The following is a 14,794-nucleotide window of genomic DNA, read 5'->3' on the forward strand; positions in this document are numbered from 1 at the left end:
TTGGTCAAAATATCCCTGGTTCACACTTTCCATGTTGATGTCAGAGGTATTTTTGCTAGCACGTGAAGTTAATTTTCACATAGGTTTTGAGTGAGTTTTTTTGTTTTGTTTTGTTTTTGCTGCATGCATGTGCTGCTCTTGGTAATTAATCTTCAATGCAGAGAGTGTTGAAAATGTTTTGAGAAATCTACCAAAGCAACTGAGAAAAACCTGTAACAGCAAAGGCCAGAACCTAAGCCAGCAAATGACAACAGTGTTGACTGAAGTGAAGGGTTTTTTGTTTGTTTTTGTTTACTTTTTCAACATAAGTCTCACTTTGTTCACCAAAAGCAATGACTATGACAGGAATACTAATTTAATACTACTTAATTTGGATTACTGTATTCACTGAATTGTAAGCAAGACTGTAAGCCATTACGATTATTTTCATTTAATCTTTTTCCTTGTATGAGGTCAATAAAGGTCATGATAGTAATGTTTTATGCACCAAAACAATATAAAGGTATTAAGGAGGAAAACATAGTACTCAAATATATTAGCATGCTGTTAATCACTGTGCTGGTTAGACTGTATAAGAAGCTTTCATTAGGCCTAATGGATGAGACTGTAAGCATTAAAGCTGACACAAAAGTGGCAAAATGCATGTAATGTTAAGTCAAGTGATCTTTAGCCAGTTAAAAAAAAATCTCCTCCTCAAAGAAAATGAAATACAAGACATTAAATAATACTAACATCCACCGAGAACAAAACAAACACAAAAAAAATTGAAACAATAGTTCTGTACTAATTAATAGAAAAGTTATCCAGGGCGGGGGAGTGAGACTTCTGCATACCTCCAACTGCAGAGCGGACTTCCTTCATTTAGGGTACTTTAGAGTGGGGAGAAAAAAAAAGCAATTCAGTGGTCAGGTCAGTACAAGCACAGAAGGATTCTTTGTGTATGTGTGTATGAATCCAATGATCACAGAGTTGGCACTATAAACTGAATGATATGACTTATAAATAGCACAGAATAAGCGTGGTTAGTGTGAACCTTAGAAGGGAATACTGTTACAATGTGTGCTACAGAAGTAGGTCAAAACACAGTTTTACATTTAGAGTACCATACTTACCAAGAAAGAAAGACAGACAGACAGATATGACATAGAATAATGGCAAAAATTGTATCATATTTAGGTCATTTATTCTAACCAATAAATTAAGAGATTTCTGTTTCTTCTCTCAAAACCTGTTCATCTCAACTACTGGAGATGCAGTGCCTGCCCTAAGGTTATAGTTTGCTGCAAACATAGTGCAGACTTAAGTTTGAAGTTGTTCTGATGACCAGCAATCTCATATTCTGTATCTTCTTCATGTTGAAAGGTCATGTCATCAACAGCAAAAAAACAAACAAACAAAACAAAATAGTAAGCACAATATAACTCTTTCTAAACCTGCAAACAAAGTCACACTCCTACCTGATCTCAAAATAAATTTCTCCTGTTTGTTTCAAAATAAATTTTATTTCACTCGTGTGCCTTTGCTCATGTGCCTGTGACCAGTTAACATAAAACTAAACACATTGACACCAGAGCAAAAACATATTTGGGTTTCACACAAGTGAAACATTATTGTTGGCATTTTTTAATCTGTAGTCATTTTCTAAAGGTTGCAATGTCTCTCATGCAAAGAGAAAAACATTTCCATGGCAGATATTGCAAGTATGTACCAGTGATTAAAGGTTTGCATTTTTTTTTCCACTTTGGGGTTTGTTAAACAAGAAAATGTAGTAAGTAGTAGGTATCCTTTGGTAAAAAGAGTTTGTTGAAAATGCAAAAAAAATTAAAGACCTATACCTGCAGAGTAGAAGCTGCTGAGTCACTAGTATCTGTCAATCCTGTCCCTCTGGGTATGCTGGACACAATGTACCTGGAGCCCTTTGGCAGAGGCTGTCTAACCACCAGCTTTCCTTTCCTGGTCTCTGCTAGAAACAGACTGTACCAGTAGGCATCGTTGGAGACCAGAGTGGAGTCTGCGATGGTGGAGTTCCTCTCACTGATCACACTGTTCCTGGAGGGAGGAGCTGCTTTGCTGGGCTTGGGTTTCTGACACTTAATCACGATGGTGACCAATATGGTGATGAGCAGCAGAAATGACACCGAGCCCAGACCGATGACCAAATACAGGTTGATGTCTGAGAAGATGTCATATTCCAGAGGCTCCTCAGTCATGTCAGAGTAGGCTTTAACAGCAGTCTCCATTGTGGTCAGCTTGATGGTGACTGTAGCAGAGAGAGCAGGCTCTCCATTGTCCTTGGCTACAACAACCAGTCTCTGGTGGCGTGGATCTCTGTAACTGAACATCCTCATAGTCCGGATCTCTCCATTGTATTGATCCAGACTGAACAAGGTGGCGTCAGTCACCTGTAGAAACTGGTAGGTGATCCGAGAGTTGTGCACAGAGTCAGTGTCTAAGGCTATCACCTTGGCAACCAGGGATCCTTTATCAGTGGATCTGGGGATCTTTTCCTCCACCACAGAGCCGTGTGCACGCCACGGAGACACAATAACCGGAGCATTGTCGTTCTGGTCCACAATAATGATGTGGACGGTCACGTTACTGCTGAGAGGAGGAGAGCCAGAGTCTCTGGCCTCGATGTGGAACAGAAACTCTTCCTCGATCTCATAATCAAAGGTTTTGAGTGCATAAAGATTACCGTTCTCTGGATTGATGGAGAACAGCATAGACATGGATGTGTTGGCTATCTCCTTCTCTATTATGAAATAAACTAGATACTGGTTTTCATGGAGGTCAGGGTCAAAGGCAGTGAGTGAGCTGAGCAAGGCCCCAGGTGCGTTATTCTCCATGACACGTATAGTATAAAATGACTGGGGGAACTGTGGGACATTGTCATTAACATCCAGCAGCTCTAAAGTCATAGTTTCATTGTCAGATAAAGGAGGAGAGCCTCTGTCTGTCACAGTGAAAGTGATGTCATATTCTGGCACCTTCTCACGGTCCAGTGGCTCTGACACTACTAATTCAAAATAGTTATCAGAGGACTCCCTCAGTTTGAAAGGCATCTTTTCTGGAATATGAAGATCAACTATTCCATTATCACCTGAATCTTTATCACTGACACTAACTACAGCTATCACTGTGTCTGTGGGTGTGTCTTCTTTTATTGGGCTTTGAAATGACTTAATGGAAATTTCTGGGTGATTATCATTCATATCTGTCACCTGTATTGTAAGTTTACACTGTCCAGATAATGAGTTAGGTCCCTTATCACTGGCTATAACTTCCATTTCATAAAGTTTTAAATCTTCATAATTTATCATCTCTTTGACTCTGATCTCACCATTTTCTGGATTCAGGTTAAACATCTTTTGGGTCCTTTCTGATGTATACAAACTGTATGAATAAACAATTTCAGAATTGGATCCTTCATCTACATCAGTGGCATTCAGTTTAATTACTAGACTCCCAATTGGAGAGTTTTCCATCACATCTACGACATATTTTCCTTTTTCAAAAGAAGGCGCGTTGTCGTTGACATCAAGCACACGAACAATGATGCTGGCTGTACCTGTGCGGGTGGGGACGCCACCGTCCACAGCAGTGAGTATTAGATTATGAACAGCCTGCTTCTCCCTGTCTAAAGGTTTTTTTAAAATCAAGTCTGCGAACTTTGTCCCGTCTCTCCCGGTCTGAATTTCAACTGAGAAATGTTCACTTGAGCTCAGATGGTAATTTTTCACAGAATTTGTTCCAACATCTGGGTCTGCAGCATTATTCAGTGAGAATCTCTCCCCCACTGGACTTGATTCAGAAATGTCCAAATGCATCGTCCCCCTCCGAAAATGTGGAGAGTTGTCATTAATGTCCGTTATTTCAACCTCAATATTAAACATCCGCACAGGATTCTCGATAGTAGCGTCTAATTTAAGAACGCAGTATGATGTTGTCTTCGATGGACACAAAAACTCACGGTCAATCCTTTCTAAAATGAACAGCTCCCCCGTTACCTTGTTAATGTCGAGGTATTTTTTGTTAGCTACTACATCCACGCGCATTTTTCTTTCATTCAGCGTCTTCACATCTAATCTCAGGTCGGCTGCTAAATTTGCAACAACAGAACCTTCCTCCATTTCTTCAGGAATAGAATAATGGGTGATTGAAGACGCAGTATTCACGATAGCAGAAAGAAAGAAAATCAGGGAAACGTACCCTGTCCCGCATGACTGTTTGAGATGGTGCATCATCCTGAAGCTTCCGTAACTCTGAAACACCTTGAAATTTGGAGAAACGCAGGTAAATCGTCCTCTTGTTGACTAAACACACGAAACGGACACCATGAGAGAAAATGTTTCTTCCTCACGCGTGACGTACATTTTAAATGGGACCACCTACTCTCCTTCCTCCAATAAATTTACGTGAAATCGATGACCTCACTAATGGGTGTGTTTTTCTGCAAAACAGCGACTGAAACAATTATGCAACTTTTTCAATGAAAAAGAAAAAAAACATAAAAATAAAATACAGTTGTTTTCATTAAATAACAACAGAATCAGGGGATCTCAATCCCCGTTTAAGAAGTTGCTGATGCGGGACGTGAATTACTGATTGCACGTGAAGTACTTCCCAGTTTTCGGTATCTTTGCATTTCTTCACGCACTTTTTTCTTTATTACGCAATTATCATTACGAAAACACCGAGTTTATAACACAGTATCCCGTTTGCCTGGCGGAGTGCGAGGGTTCCTGCGCTGATGCACGAAACAATACTGGACACATAATGACATAAAATGTATCACTGCGCTTTGCGAATGGCGGTTACTACCGATTTTCCCGTCCTTTCTGTCTGTTTTCAGTGCCTAAGGAATGAAATAAAGGCCGTTTAAATTGCAGGACACATCTATTTTTGAAACGGCGCTAAAATTATATTACATGTTTTGTGCCATAAAACTTTATTGCGATTTAATAAACTGTATACATCACCCAGGTGTTTGTCACACTCACCTAAAGACTGTTTGCTCTCGCTTTTGGCAAGGTACACAATGCCTGCCTGCTGCTTTACACATAAAATTTAGGCAAGCTACTCGATATAGTGTGCACTCAAACAGACAATGGAAAGAGTTAAGGTAATGATCATAATAATAATACTAATAATAATAATAATAATAATAATAATAATAATGATGATGATGATGATGAGAAGAAGAAGAAGAATTTCAGCCAAGTACAGAAAAGTAAGTGCCAGTTAGTGATCAGACCAGTCAACAAAACTAAACAAACACACCAAGCATGTCTGTATTTTTGTAGTTTATGTACAGTTTCAGTGCGTCTATATATGAAGGTTTTCGTTCTTAAATGTTTGTGCATGCTCGATTATTAATATATTTATTTGAACGCTTGAACTGACTATGTAATATTTTCTTATCTTTTCTTTTCTTTTTTGGGGTGGGGCATGTTACTGTCTGTGGTTTTATGCACTCTATTTGCAGTGTTTCTACTGAGTTTTGGACCTAGGCTCTATTAGCACAGCCTGCTTAAAATCTCAGTTCTCACAAAGGCTCATTTGTAAGTCTCTGTGGTTATGCATGTATACTGTGTAGAAGTTTCCTCCGAAAAATCATAGTGGACAGGTTTCACCATTAGGTGTGTTGCTATATGGTCAGAATATTGCAAATATTTAAACAAAATGTAAATATCTCATTTATGACACATTTAATTTCCTCAGACATGTCTAATTTTTCTTTTTAGACAACTTTTGTATACTGTTACTCTCTCATCCTCCTTTGTTACATGTTTTGGGTGTAATTCTTTAAAAAAAATGTACACACAAAACGTACAGTTGAACAATAAGCTATTTTTCATTCTTCCCAACAAATATTCCTTTAGTAGATATGCAGTCAGATTAACAAAGTTATTCCTTTGACCACACTAATGTTGATGGAGAGAAACTCTGATTTGCTTATTGACCCAAATGCCAAATATAACACTTAAAAAAATAGAGGTCAGTAGATTTAAGTAAACTGACTAGACTGGGATGGATTCAAATTCCAAAGGTGAATTAATGATTCAGTCCAACACTGATCAATTGTAAGTGGAGGGGTGGACATTGACAGAGTACATCAGTATACAAAAAATGCTGAATGCAAACTTGACCCATACCTGAAGAGTAGAAGCAGCTGAGTCACTAGTGTCTGTCAGCCCTGTCCCTCTGGGTATGCTGGACACAATGTACCTGGAGCCCTTTGGCAGAGGCTGTCTAACCACCAGCTTTCCTTTCCTGGTCTCTGCTAGAAACAGACTGTACCAGTAGGCATCATTGGAGACCAGAGTGGAGTCTGCGATGGTGGAGTTCCTCTCACTGATCACACTGTTCCTGGAGGGAGGAGCTGCTTTGCTGGGCTTGGGTTTCTGACACTTGATCACGATGGTGACCAATATGGTGATGAGCAGCAGAAATGACACCGAGCCCAGACCGATGACCAAATACAGGTTGATGTCTGAGAAGATGTCATATTCCAGAGGCTCCTCAGTCATGTCAGAGTAGGCTTTAACAGCAGTCTCCATTGTGGTCAGCTTGATGGTGACTGTAGCAGAGAGAGCAGGCTCTCCATTGTCCTTGGCAACAACAACAAGCCTCTGGTGGCGTGGATCTCTGTAACTGAACATCCTCATAGTCCGGATCTCTCCATTGTATTGATCCAGACTGAACAAGGTGGCGTCAGTCACCTGTAGAAACTGGTAGGTGATCCGAGAGTTGTGCACAGAGTCAGTGTCTAAGGCTATCACCTTGGCAACCAGGGATCCTTTATCAGTGGATCTGGGGATCTTTTCCTCCACCACAGAGCCGTGTGCACGCCAAGGAGACACAATTACTGGAGCATTGTCGTTCTGGTCCACAATAATGATGTGGACGGTCACGTTACTGCTGAGAGGAGGAGAGCCAGAGTCTCTGGCCTCGATGTGGAACAGAAACTCCTCCTCGATCTCATAATCAAAGGTTTTGAGTGCGTAAAGATTACCGTTCTCTGGATTGATGGAGAACAGCATGGACATGGAGGTGTTGGCTATCTCCCTCTCTATTATGAAATAAACTAGATACTGGTTTTCATGGAGGTCTGGGTCAAAGGCAGTGAGTGAGCTGAGCAAGGCCCCAGGTGCGTTATTCTCCATGACACGTATAGTATAAAATGACTGGGGGAACTGTGGGACATTGTCATTAACATCCAGCAGCTCTAAAGTCATAGTTTCATTGTCAAATAAAGGAGGAGAGCCTCTGTCTGTCACAGTGAAAGTGATGTCATATTCCGGCACCTTCTCACGGTCTAATGGCTCTGACACTACTAATTCATAATAGTTATCAGAGGACTCCCTCAGTTTGAAAGGCATATTATCTGGAATATGAAGATCAACTATTCCATTATCACCTGAATCTTTATCACTGACACTAACTACAGCTATCACTGTGTCTGTGGGTGTGTCTTCTTTTATTGGGCTTTGAAATGACTTAATGGAAATTTCTGGGTGATTATCATTCATATCTGTCACCTGTATTGTAAGTTTACACTGTCCAGATAATGAGTTAGGTCCCTTATCACTGGCTATAACTTCCATTTCATAAAGTTTTAAATCTTCATAATTTATCATCTCTTTGACTCTGATCTCACCATTTTCTGGATTCAGGTTAAACATCTTTTGGGTCCTTTCTGATGTATACAAACTGTATGAATAAACAATCTCAGAATTGGATCCTTCATCTAAATCAGTGGCATTCAGTTTAATTACTAGACTCCCAATTGGAGAGTTTTCCATCACATCTACGTCATATTTTGCTTTTTCAAAAGAAGGGGCGTTGTCGTTGACATCAAGCACACGAACAATGATGCTGGCTGTACCTGTGCGGGTGGGGACGCCACCGTCCACAGCAGTGAGTATTAGATTATGAACAGCCTGCTTCTCCCTGTCTAAAGGTTTTTTTAAAATCAAGTCTGCAAACTTTGTCCCGTCCCTCCCGGTCTGAATTTCAACTGAGAAATGTTCACTTGAGCTCAGATGGTAATTTTTCACAGAATTTGTTCCAACATCTGGGTCTGCAGCATTATTCAGTGAGAATCTCTCCCCCACTGGACTTGATTCAGAAATGTCCAAATGCATCGTCCCCCTTCGAAAATGTGGAGCGTTGTCGTTAATGTCCACGATTTCCACTTCAATGTTAAACATTCGCACTGGATTCTCAACGGAAGCGTCTAATTTAAGAAAGCAAGACGTGGTGGTCTTTAGAGGACATAAGAACTCTCTGTCTATCCTTTCTAAAATGAACAGTTCTCCTGTGTCTTTTTTTATGTCAAGATATTTTTTATTGCCTACAACGTCAACGCGCATTTTTCTGTTACTCAGACTCCTTGTATCTAATCCCAAATCCGTTGCTAAATTCGCAACAACAGAACCTTCGTCCATTTCTTCGGGAACCGAATAATGGGTGACTGTCGATACCGGATTCATGATGGGAAAAAGAAAAAGAAATACTGAGACATACCATCTTCGGGAAAACTTGAGATTACGGTGAGCCATTAAGGAAAAGAATGCGTATTTAAAATCTTATAATTTCTTCTATGTTCAGACAAGGTGAAGTAATCCTCAAATCTCTGACGAAAGGCAACACGATAATTTCTTGAGAAAAGATCTTTATGCCGCTGTCTGCCGAGCTTCGAGTAAAATATGCCGTCTACAACGCCTACAATGAAGTATCGTGAGAATTATGACGTCACATGTGATTAGATTTTACTGAAGAGCAGCGACATCAACAGTATTTAGAAAATTTTCCGAGTCCTAAACAACTAGAAATTTATTTTTATTAAAAACAAAAAACAATAATATTATAAAATACTTTAATTATGTTTTTGCCTGCTTTAAGATTTGAATTTCATACTGCGAAAATACTTCCTGTTTATTCTGTTTTCTCACTGTAGTTTTCATTCTTCGTGTTTGTCATAATGATATATAATTTTATTTAAACATAGGCTAAATTGCATCATGTAAAATATAAAGACACAACAAATGACTCTGCATTAGGCTTTCCATCAGGGACTTCTGAAAAATACATCCCAGCAATTTAAAATGACTTTCTGGTGTAAGTGATGGGCCTCTGGAATTCATTTAGTTAAATTTCGAGAAATTACTATAATCCACCCATATTTAAGTGTTATCCAAACAATGCAAAGGTTATAAATATCAACTCTTAATAAAAACAAATTTGATAATGCTCAAATTATATCTAAATGACAGCTTTGACCAGAATCAGAATGAAGACACTATGTCTCAGTGCACATTTCTAACCTTTAAAGCTATAAGTTTTGGAAGTTTTTCTATACACAATAGATGCACCTTTGGGTGCTAAAAAGAAGGCATAACAGGGGTTTTAACATTTCAATGTTTAAAAAAAGGAAAAATATTTTCTGAAATTTTCTGTTCAACATGTTCCTTTATGCCAATATTTCATAAAAGTGCACCAAAAGATTTATATATCTGTGCTGAAAGTGTCTTTAAGTGCCTTTTTTTTGTCATACCTGCAGAGTAGAAGCTGCTGAGTCACTAGTATCTGTCAGTCCTGTCCCTCTCGGTATGCTGGACACAATGTACCTGGAGCCCTTTGGCAGAGGCTGTCTAACCACCAGCTTTCCTTTCCTGGTCTCTGCTAGAAACAGACTGTACCAGTAGGCATCATTGGAGACCAGAGTGGAGTCTGCGATGGTGGAGTTCCTCTCACTGATCACACTGTTCCTGGAGGGAGGAGCTGCTTTGCTGGGCTTGGGTTTCTGACACTTGATCACGATGGTGACCAATATGGTGATGAGCAGCAGAAATGACACCGAGCCCAGACCGATGACCAAATACAGGTTGATGTCTGAGAAGATGTCATATTCCAGAGGCTCCTCAGTCATGTCAGAGTAGGCTTTAACAGCAGTCTCCATTGTGGTCAGGCTGATGGTGACTGTAGCAGAGAGAGCAGGCTCTCCATTGTCCTTGGCTACAACAACAAGCCTCTGGTGGCGTGGATCTCTGTAACTGAACATCCTCATAGTCCGGATCTCTCCATTGTATTGATCCAGACTAAACAAGGTGGCGTCAGTCACCTGTAGAAACTGGTAGGTGATCCGAGAGTTGTGCACAGAGTCAGTGTCTAAAGCTATCACCTTTGCAATCAGGGATCCTTTATCAGTGGATCTGGGGATCTTTTCCTCCACCACAGAGCCCTGTGCACGCCACGGAGACACAATAACCGGAGCATTGTCGTTCTGGTCCACAATAATGATGTGGACGGTCACGTTACTGCTGAGAGGAGGAGATCCAGAGTCTCTGGCCTCAATGTGGAACAGAAACTCCTTCTCAATCTCATAATCAAAGGTTTTGAGTGCGTAAAGATTACCGTTCTCTGGATTGATGGAGAACAGCATGGACATGGAGGTGTTGGCTATCTCCCTCTCTATTATGAAATAAACTAGATACTGGTTTTCATGGAGGTCAGGGTCAAAGGCAGTGAGTGAGCTGAGCAAGGCCCCAGGTGCGTTATTCTCCATGACACGTATAGTATAAAATGACTGGGGGAACTGTGGGACATTATCATTAACATCCAGCAGCTCTAAAGTCATAGTTTCATTGTCAGATAAAGGAGGAGAGCCTCTGTCTGTCACAGTGAAAGTGATGTCATATTCTGGCACCTTCTCACGGTCTAATGGCTCCGACACTACTAATTCATAATAGTTATCAGAGGACTCCCTCAGTTTGAAAGGCATATTATCTGGAATATGAAGATCAACTATTCCATTATCACCTGAATCTTTATCACTGACACTAACTACAGCTATCACTGTGTCTGTGGGTGTGTCTTCTTTTATTGGGCTTTGAAATGACTTAATGGAAATTTCTGGGTGATTATCATTCATATCTGTCACCTGTATTGTAAGTTTACACTGTCCAGATAATGAGTTAGGTCCCTTATCACTGGCTATAACTTCCATTTCATAAAGTTTTAAATCTTCATAATTTATCATCTCTTTGACTCTGATCTCACCATTTTCTGGATTCAGGTTAAACATCTTTTGGGTCCTTTCTGATGTATACAAACTGTATGAATAAACAATCTCAGAATTGGATCCTTCATCTACATCAGTGGCATTCAGTTTAATTACTAGACTCCCAATTGGAGAGTTTTCCATCACATCTACGACATATTTTGCTTTTTCAAAAGAAGGGGCGTTGTCGTTGACATCAAGCACGCGAACAATAATGCTGGCTGTACCTGTGCGGGTGGGGACTCCACCATCCACAGCAGTGAGTATTAGATTATGAACAGCCTGCTTCTCCCTGTCTAAAGATGTTTTCAAAATCAGATCTGCAAACTTTGAACCATCTCTCCCGGTCTGAATTTCAAGCGCAAAGTTTAGGTTTTCACTAAGATGGTAATTTTTTACTGAATTTGAACCGAAATCGGGATCCACAGCATTAGGTAGGGAAAAGCGCTCCCCTGGCGAGGTCGATTCGGATATATCTAAATGCATCGTGTCTCTACGAAAAAAAGGCGCATTGTCATTGATGTCCATTATTTCAACCTCAATGTTGAACAGACGAATTGGATTTTCGATCGTTACATCCATTTTAAGAAAACACGATGGATTCTTGCTGTTACATATGTATTCGCGGTCAATCTTTTCAGAAACAAATAACTCTCCTGTGTCTTTATTGATTTCAAGATATCGCTTACTAGCGATGACATCCAGTCTCATCTTGCGTCTACCCAGTGATTTTGCGTCCAGACCCAAATCCAATGCTAGATTAGCGACCACGGAACCTTGTTCCATCTCTTCGGGGATTGAGTAGTGTGTAACAGCAGATATAACAGAGACGGCCACACAGAAAAAAATGAGCATCGACACGTACCTCATCCCAGAGCGATGACATAATTTAAAATCCATGATTATTAGTTTGTCTCGTTCACAAATAAAACGCCTCTGGATGCGCAAAATCGATGTCTCGGTTCCAAGAAAGCACACCTCTATGAAAATCAACAAAGAGGTTATGTACTATGACCTCGGGCTGCTAGAAGAAAGAGCCATGTAAAAATGGAGGTTCTGTTACTTTGCTCAGTTATCTCGATGGTGACGTCACGTGGACCTGATTTTTTTTTTTTTTGTGGTAAAGAGCGACGCGTTGTGTTATCTCTCGCTTGAATTAACTGAGTTCGAAAGTATAATGCTGATATGCTTTACAAAGGTAGTTGTTAGTTGTTAGTGTCGCTGTTCCTACAGCTGTACTTCCTAATTTACCTAAAATGTAGATAATTTGTAGCATTCAACTGCAGTTACTACATGCCAACAAAAGCACAGCAAGACAATCAGTTTGATTAATAAACACATAATTTGTTTTCTTCTTGGTATTTGGTTGAGCGGGTTTAAAAAATAATGGATTACCAGTCTTAATGGTGTTGATTAAACAGAGAATGAGAAGTAAAAACATAGAACAAGTGTAAAAATCTCACTCCTTGTTTCTCCATACCTGCAGAGTAGAAGCTGCTGAGTCACTAGTGTCTGTCAGTCCTGTCCCTCTGGGTATGCTGGACACAATGTACCTGGAGCCCTTTGGCAGAGGCTGTCTAACCACCAGCTTTCCTTTCCTGGTCTCTGCTAGAAACAGACTGTACCAGTAGGCATCATTGGAGACCAGAGTGGAGTCTGCGATGGTGGAGTTCCTCTCACTGATCACACTGTTCCTGGAGGGAGGAGCTGCTTTGCTGGGCTTGGGTTTCTGACACTTGATCACGATGGTGACCAATATGGTGATGAGCAGCAGAAATGACACCGAGCCCAGACCGATAACCAAATACAGGTTGATGTCTGAGAAGATGTCATATTCCAGAGGCTCCTCAGTCATGTCAGAGTAGGCTTTAACAGCAGTCTCCATTGTGGTCAGTTTGATGGTGACTGTAGCAGAGAGAGCAGGCTCTCCATTGTCCTTGGCAACAACAACAAGCCTCTGGTGGCGTGGATCTCTGTAACTGAACATCCTCATAGTCCGGATCTCTCCATTGTATTGGTCCAGACTGAACAAGGTGGCGTCAGTCACTTGTAGAAACTGGTAGGTGATCCGAGAGTTGTGCACAGAGTCAGTATCTAAGGCTATCACCTTGGTAACCAGGGAGCCTTTATCAGTGGATCTGGGAATCTTTTCCTCCACCACAGAGCCGTGTGCACGCCATGGAGACACAATAACTGGAGCATTGTCGTTCTGGTCCACAATAATGATGTGGACGGTCACGTTACTGCTGAGAGGAGGAGAGCCAGAGTCTCTGGCCTCGATGTGGAACAGAAACTCCTTCTCAATCTCATAATCAAAGGTTTTGAGTGCGTAAAGATTACCGTTCTCTGGATTGATGGAGAACAGCATGGACATGGAGGTGTTAGCTATCTCCTTCTCTATTATGAAATAAACTAGATACTGGTTTTCATGGAGGTCAGGATCAAAGGCAGTGAGTGAGCTGAGCAAGGCCCCAGGTGCGTTATTCTCCATGACACGTATAGTATAAAATGACTGGGGGAACTGTGGGACATTGTCATTAACATCCAGCAGCTCTAAAGTCATAGTTTCATTGTCAGATAAAGGAGGAGAGCCTCTGTCTGTGACAGTGAAAGTGATGTCATATTCTGGCACCTTCTCACGGTCCAACGGCTCCGACACTACAAATTCATAAATGTTCTCAGAGGACTCTCTCAGTTTGAAAGGCATATTATCTGGAATATGAAGATCAACTATTCCATTATCACCTGAATCTTTATCACTGACACTAACTACAGCTATCACTGTGTCTAATTCAATGTTTTCAGTGACTGGAGTTTGAAATGACTTAATAGAAATTTGTGGATGATTATCATTCATGTCTTCTACAGTAATTTTAATTTTACATTGGCCTGATAATGCACTAACCCCTTTATCGGTTGCTATAACTTCCATATCATAAATCCTGAAATCTTCATAATTTAACACCCCCTTTACAGTAATCTCACCCGTCGTAGGGTTTAGATTAAAGGTTTCCTGTGTTTTTTCCGATGTATACAGACTATATGAATATACTATTTCTGAATTTAAGCCTTCATCTAAATCTGTCGCATTAAGATAAATAACAATACTTCCAACTGGAGAATTCTCCAGTACACTAACCTGATAACTGTCTTCTTCAAATTTAGGGGCGTTGTCATTTGTATCTAAAACGTGAACAAAAACAGTAGCAGTTCCTGAACTAGGCGGTATACCGCCATCTACGGCTGTAAGAATTAAATTATGAACAGCGCGTTCCTCTCGATTTAGTTTTTTTGTAAGGATCAAATCAGCAAATTTTGATCCATCTCTTCCTGTTTGAATTTCAATTGTGAAATAATCACTATCACTCAAGTGGTAGGCTTTCACGGAGTTCGATCCAACATCTGGATCAACTGCGTTGCTCACTGAAAAACGCTCTCCAGCCTCTGTCCCTTCTGAAATGTCTAAATCTATGGTGTCTCTTCGGAAGTGGGGCGCGTTATCGTTTATGTCCATTATCTCCAATTCTATATAAAAAATTCTTTTGGGATTTTCGATTATTGCCTCCATTTTCAGATAACATGACGTCTTAGCGGGACAGAGAGATTCTCTGTCAATTCGTTCAACAATGTACAGCTCCCCTGTTTCTTTGTTCACGTCCATATATTTTCTATTTGCAATGATCTCTAGACGCATTTTCCGTTCGACCAGTGTCTTCACATCTATTCCCA

General features: G+C 40.4%; 1 protein-coding gene and 1 long non-coding RNA gene across 17 annotated transcripts in view; one reads left to right on the top strand and one right to left on the bottom strand.

The window, feature by feature from the left end:
* LOC106098213 (uncharacterized) overlaps positions 1 to 14,794 on the top strand; it is a 53,909-nt gene that overhangs the window by 11,216 nt on the left and 27,899 nt on the right. The window lies entirely within an intron of this gene.
* LOC102079396 (protocadherin alpha-C2) overlaps positions 1 to 14,794 on the bottom strand; it is a 37,193-nt gene that overhangs the window by 2,755 nt on the left and 19,644 nt on the right. For 4 of the 16 annotated variants that reach the window (XM_019366235.2, XM_019366233.2, XM_019366213.2 and 1 more), the window contains exon 2: positions 834 to 869. The exons of 5 other annotated variants lie outside the window; for them this stretch is intronic. In XM_019366235.2, coding sequence (XP_019221780.1) covers positions 858 to 869 — 12 coding nt within the window. In that variant the 3' untranslated portion in view covers positions 834 to 857. 7 more of the 16 variants (XM_019366220.2, XM_019366226.2, XR_002064183.2 and 4 more) reach the window with 6 other exon arrangements.

Source organism: Oreochromis niloticus, linkage group LG2, assembly GCF_001858045.2.
Source record: "Oreochromis niloticus isolate F11D_XX linkage group LG2, O_niloticus_UMD_NMBU, whole genome shotgun sequence".
Taxonomy (NCBI): Eukaryota; Metazoa; Chordata; class Actinopteri; order Cichliformes; family Cichlidae; genus Oreochromis; species Oreochromis niloticus.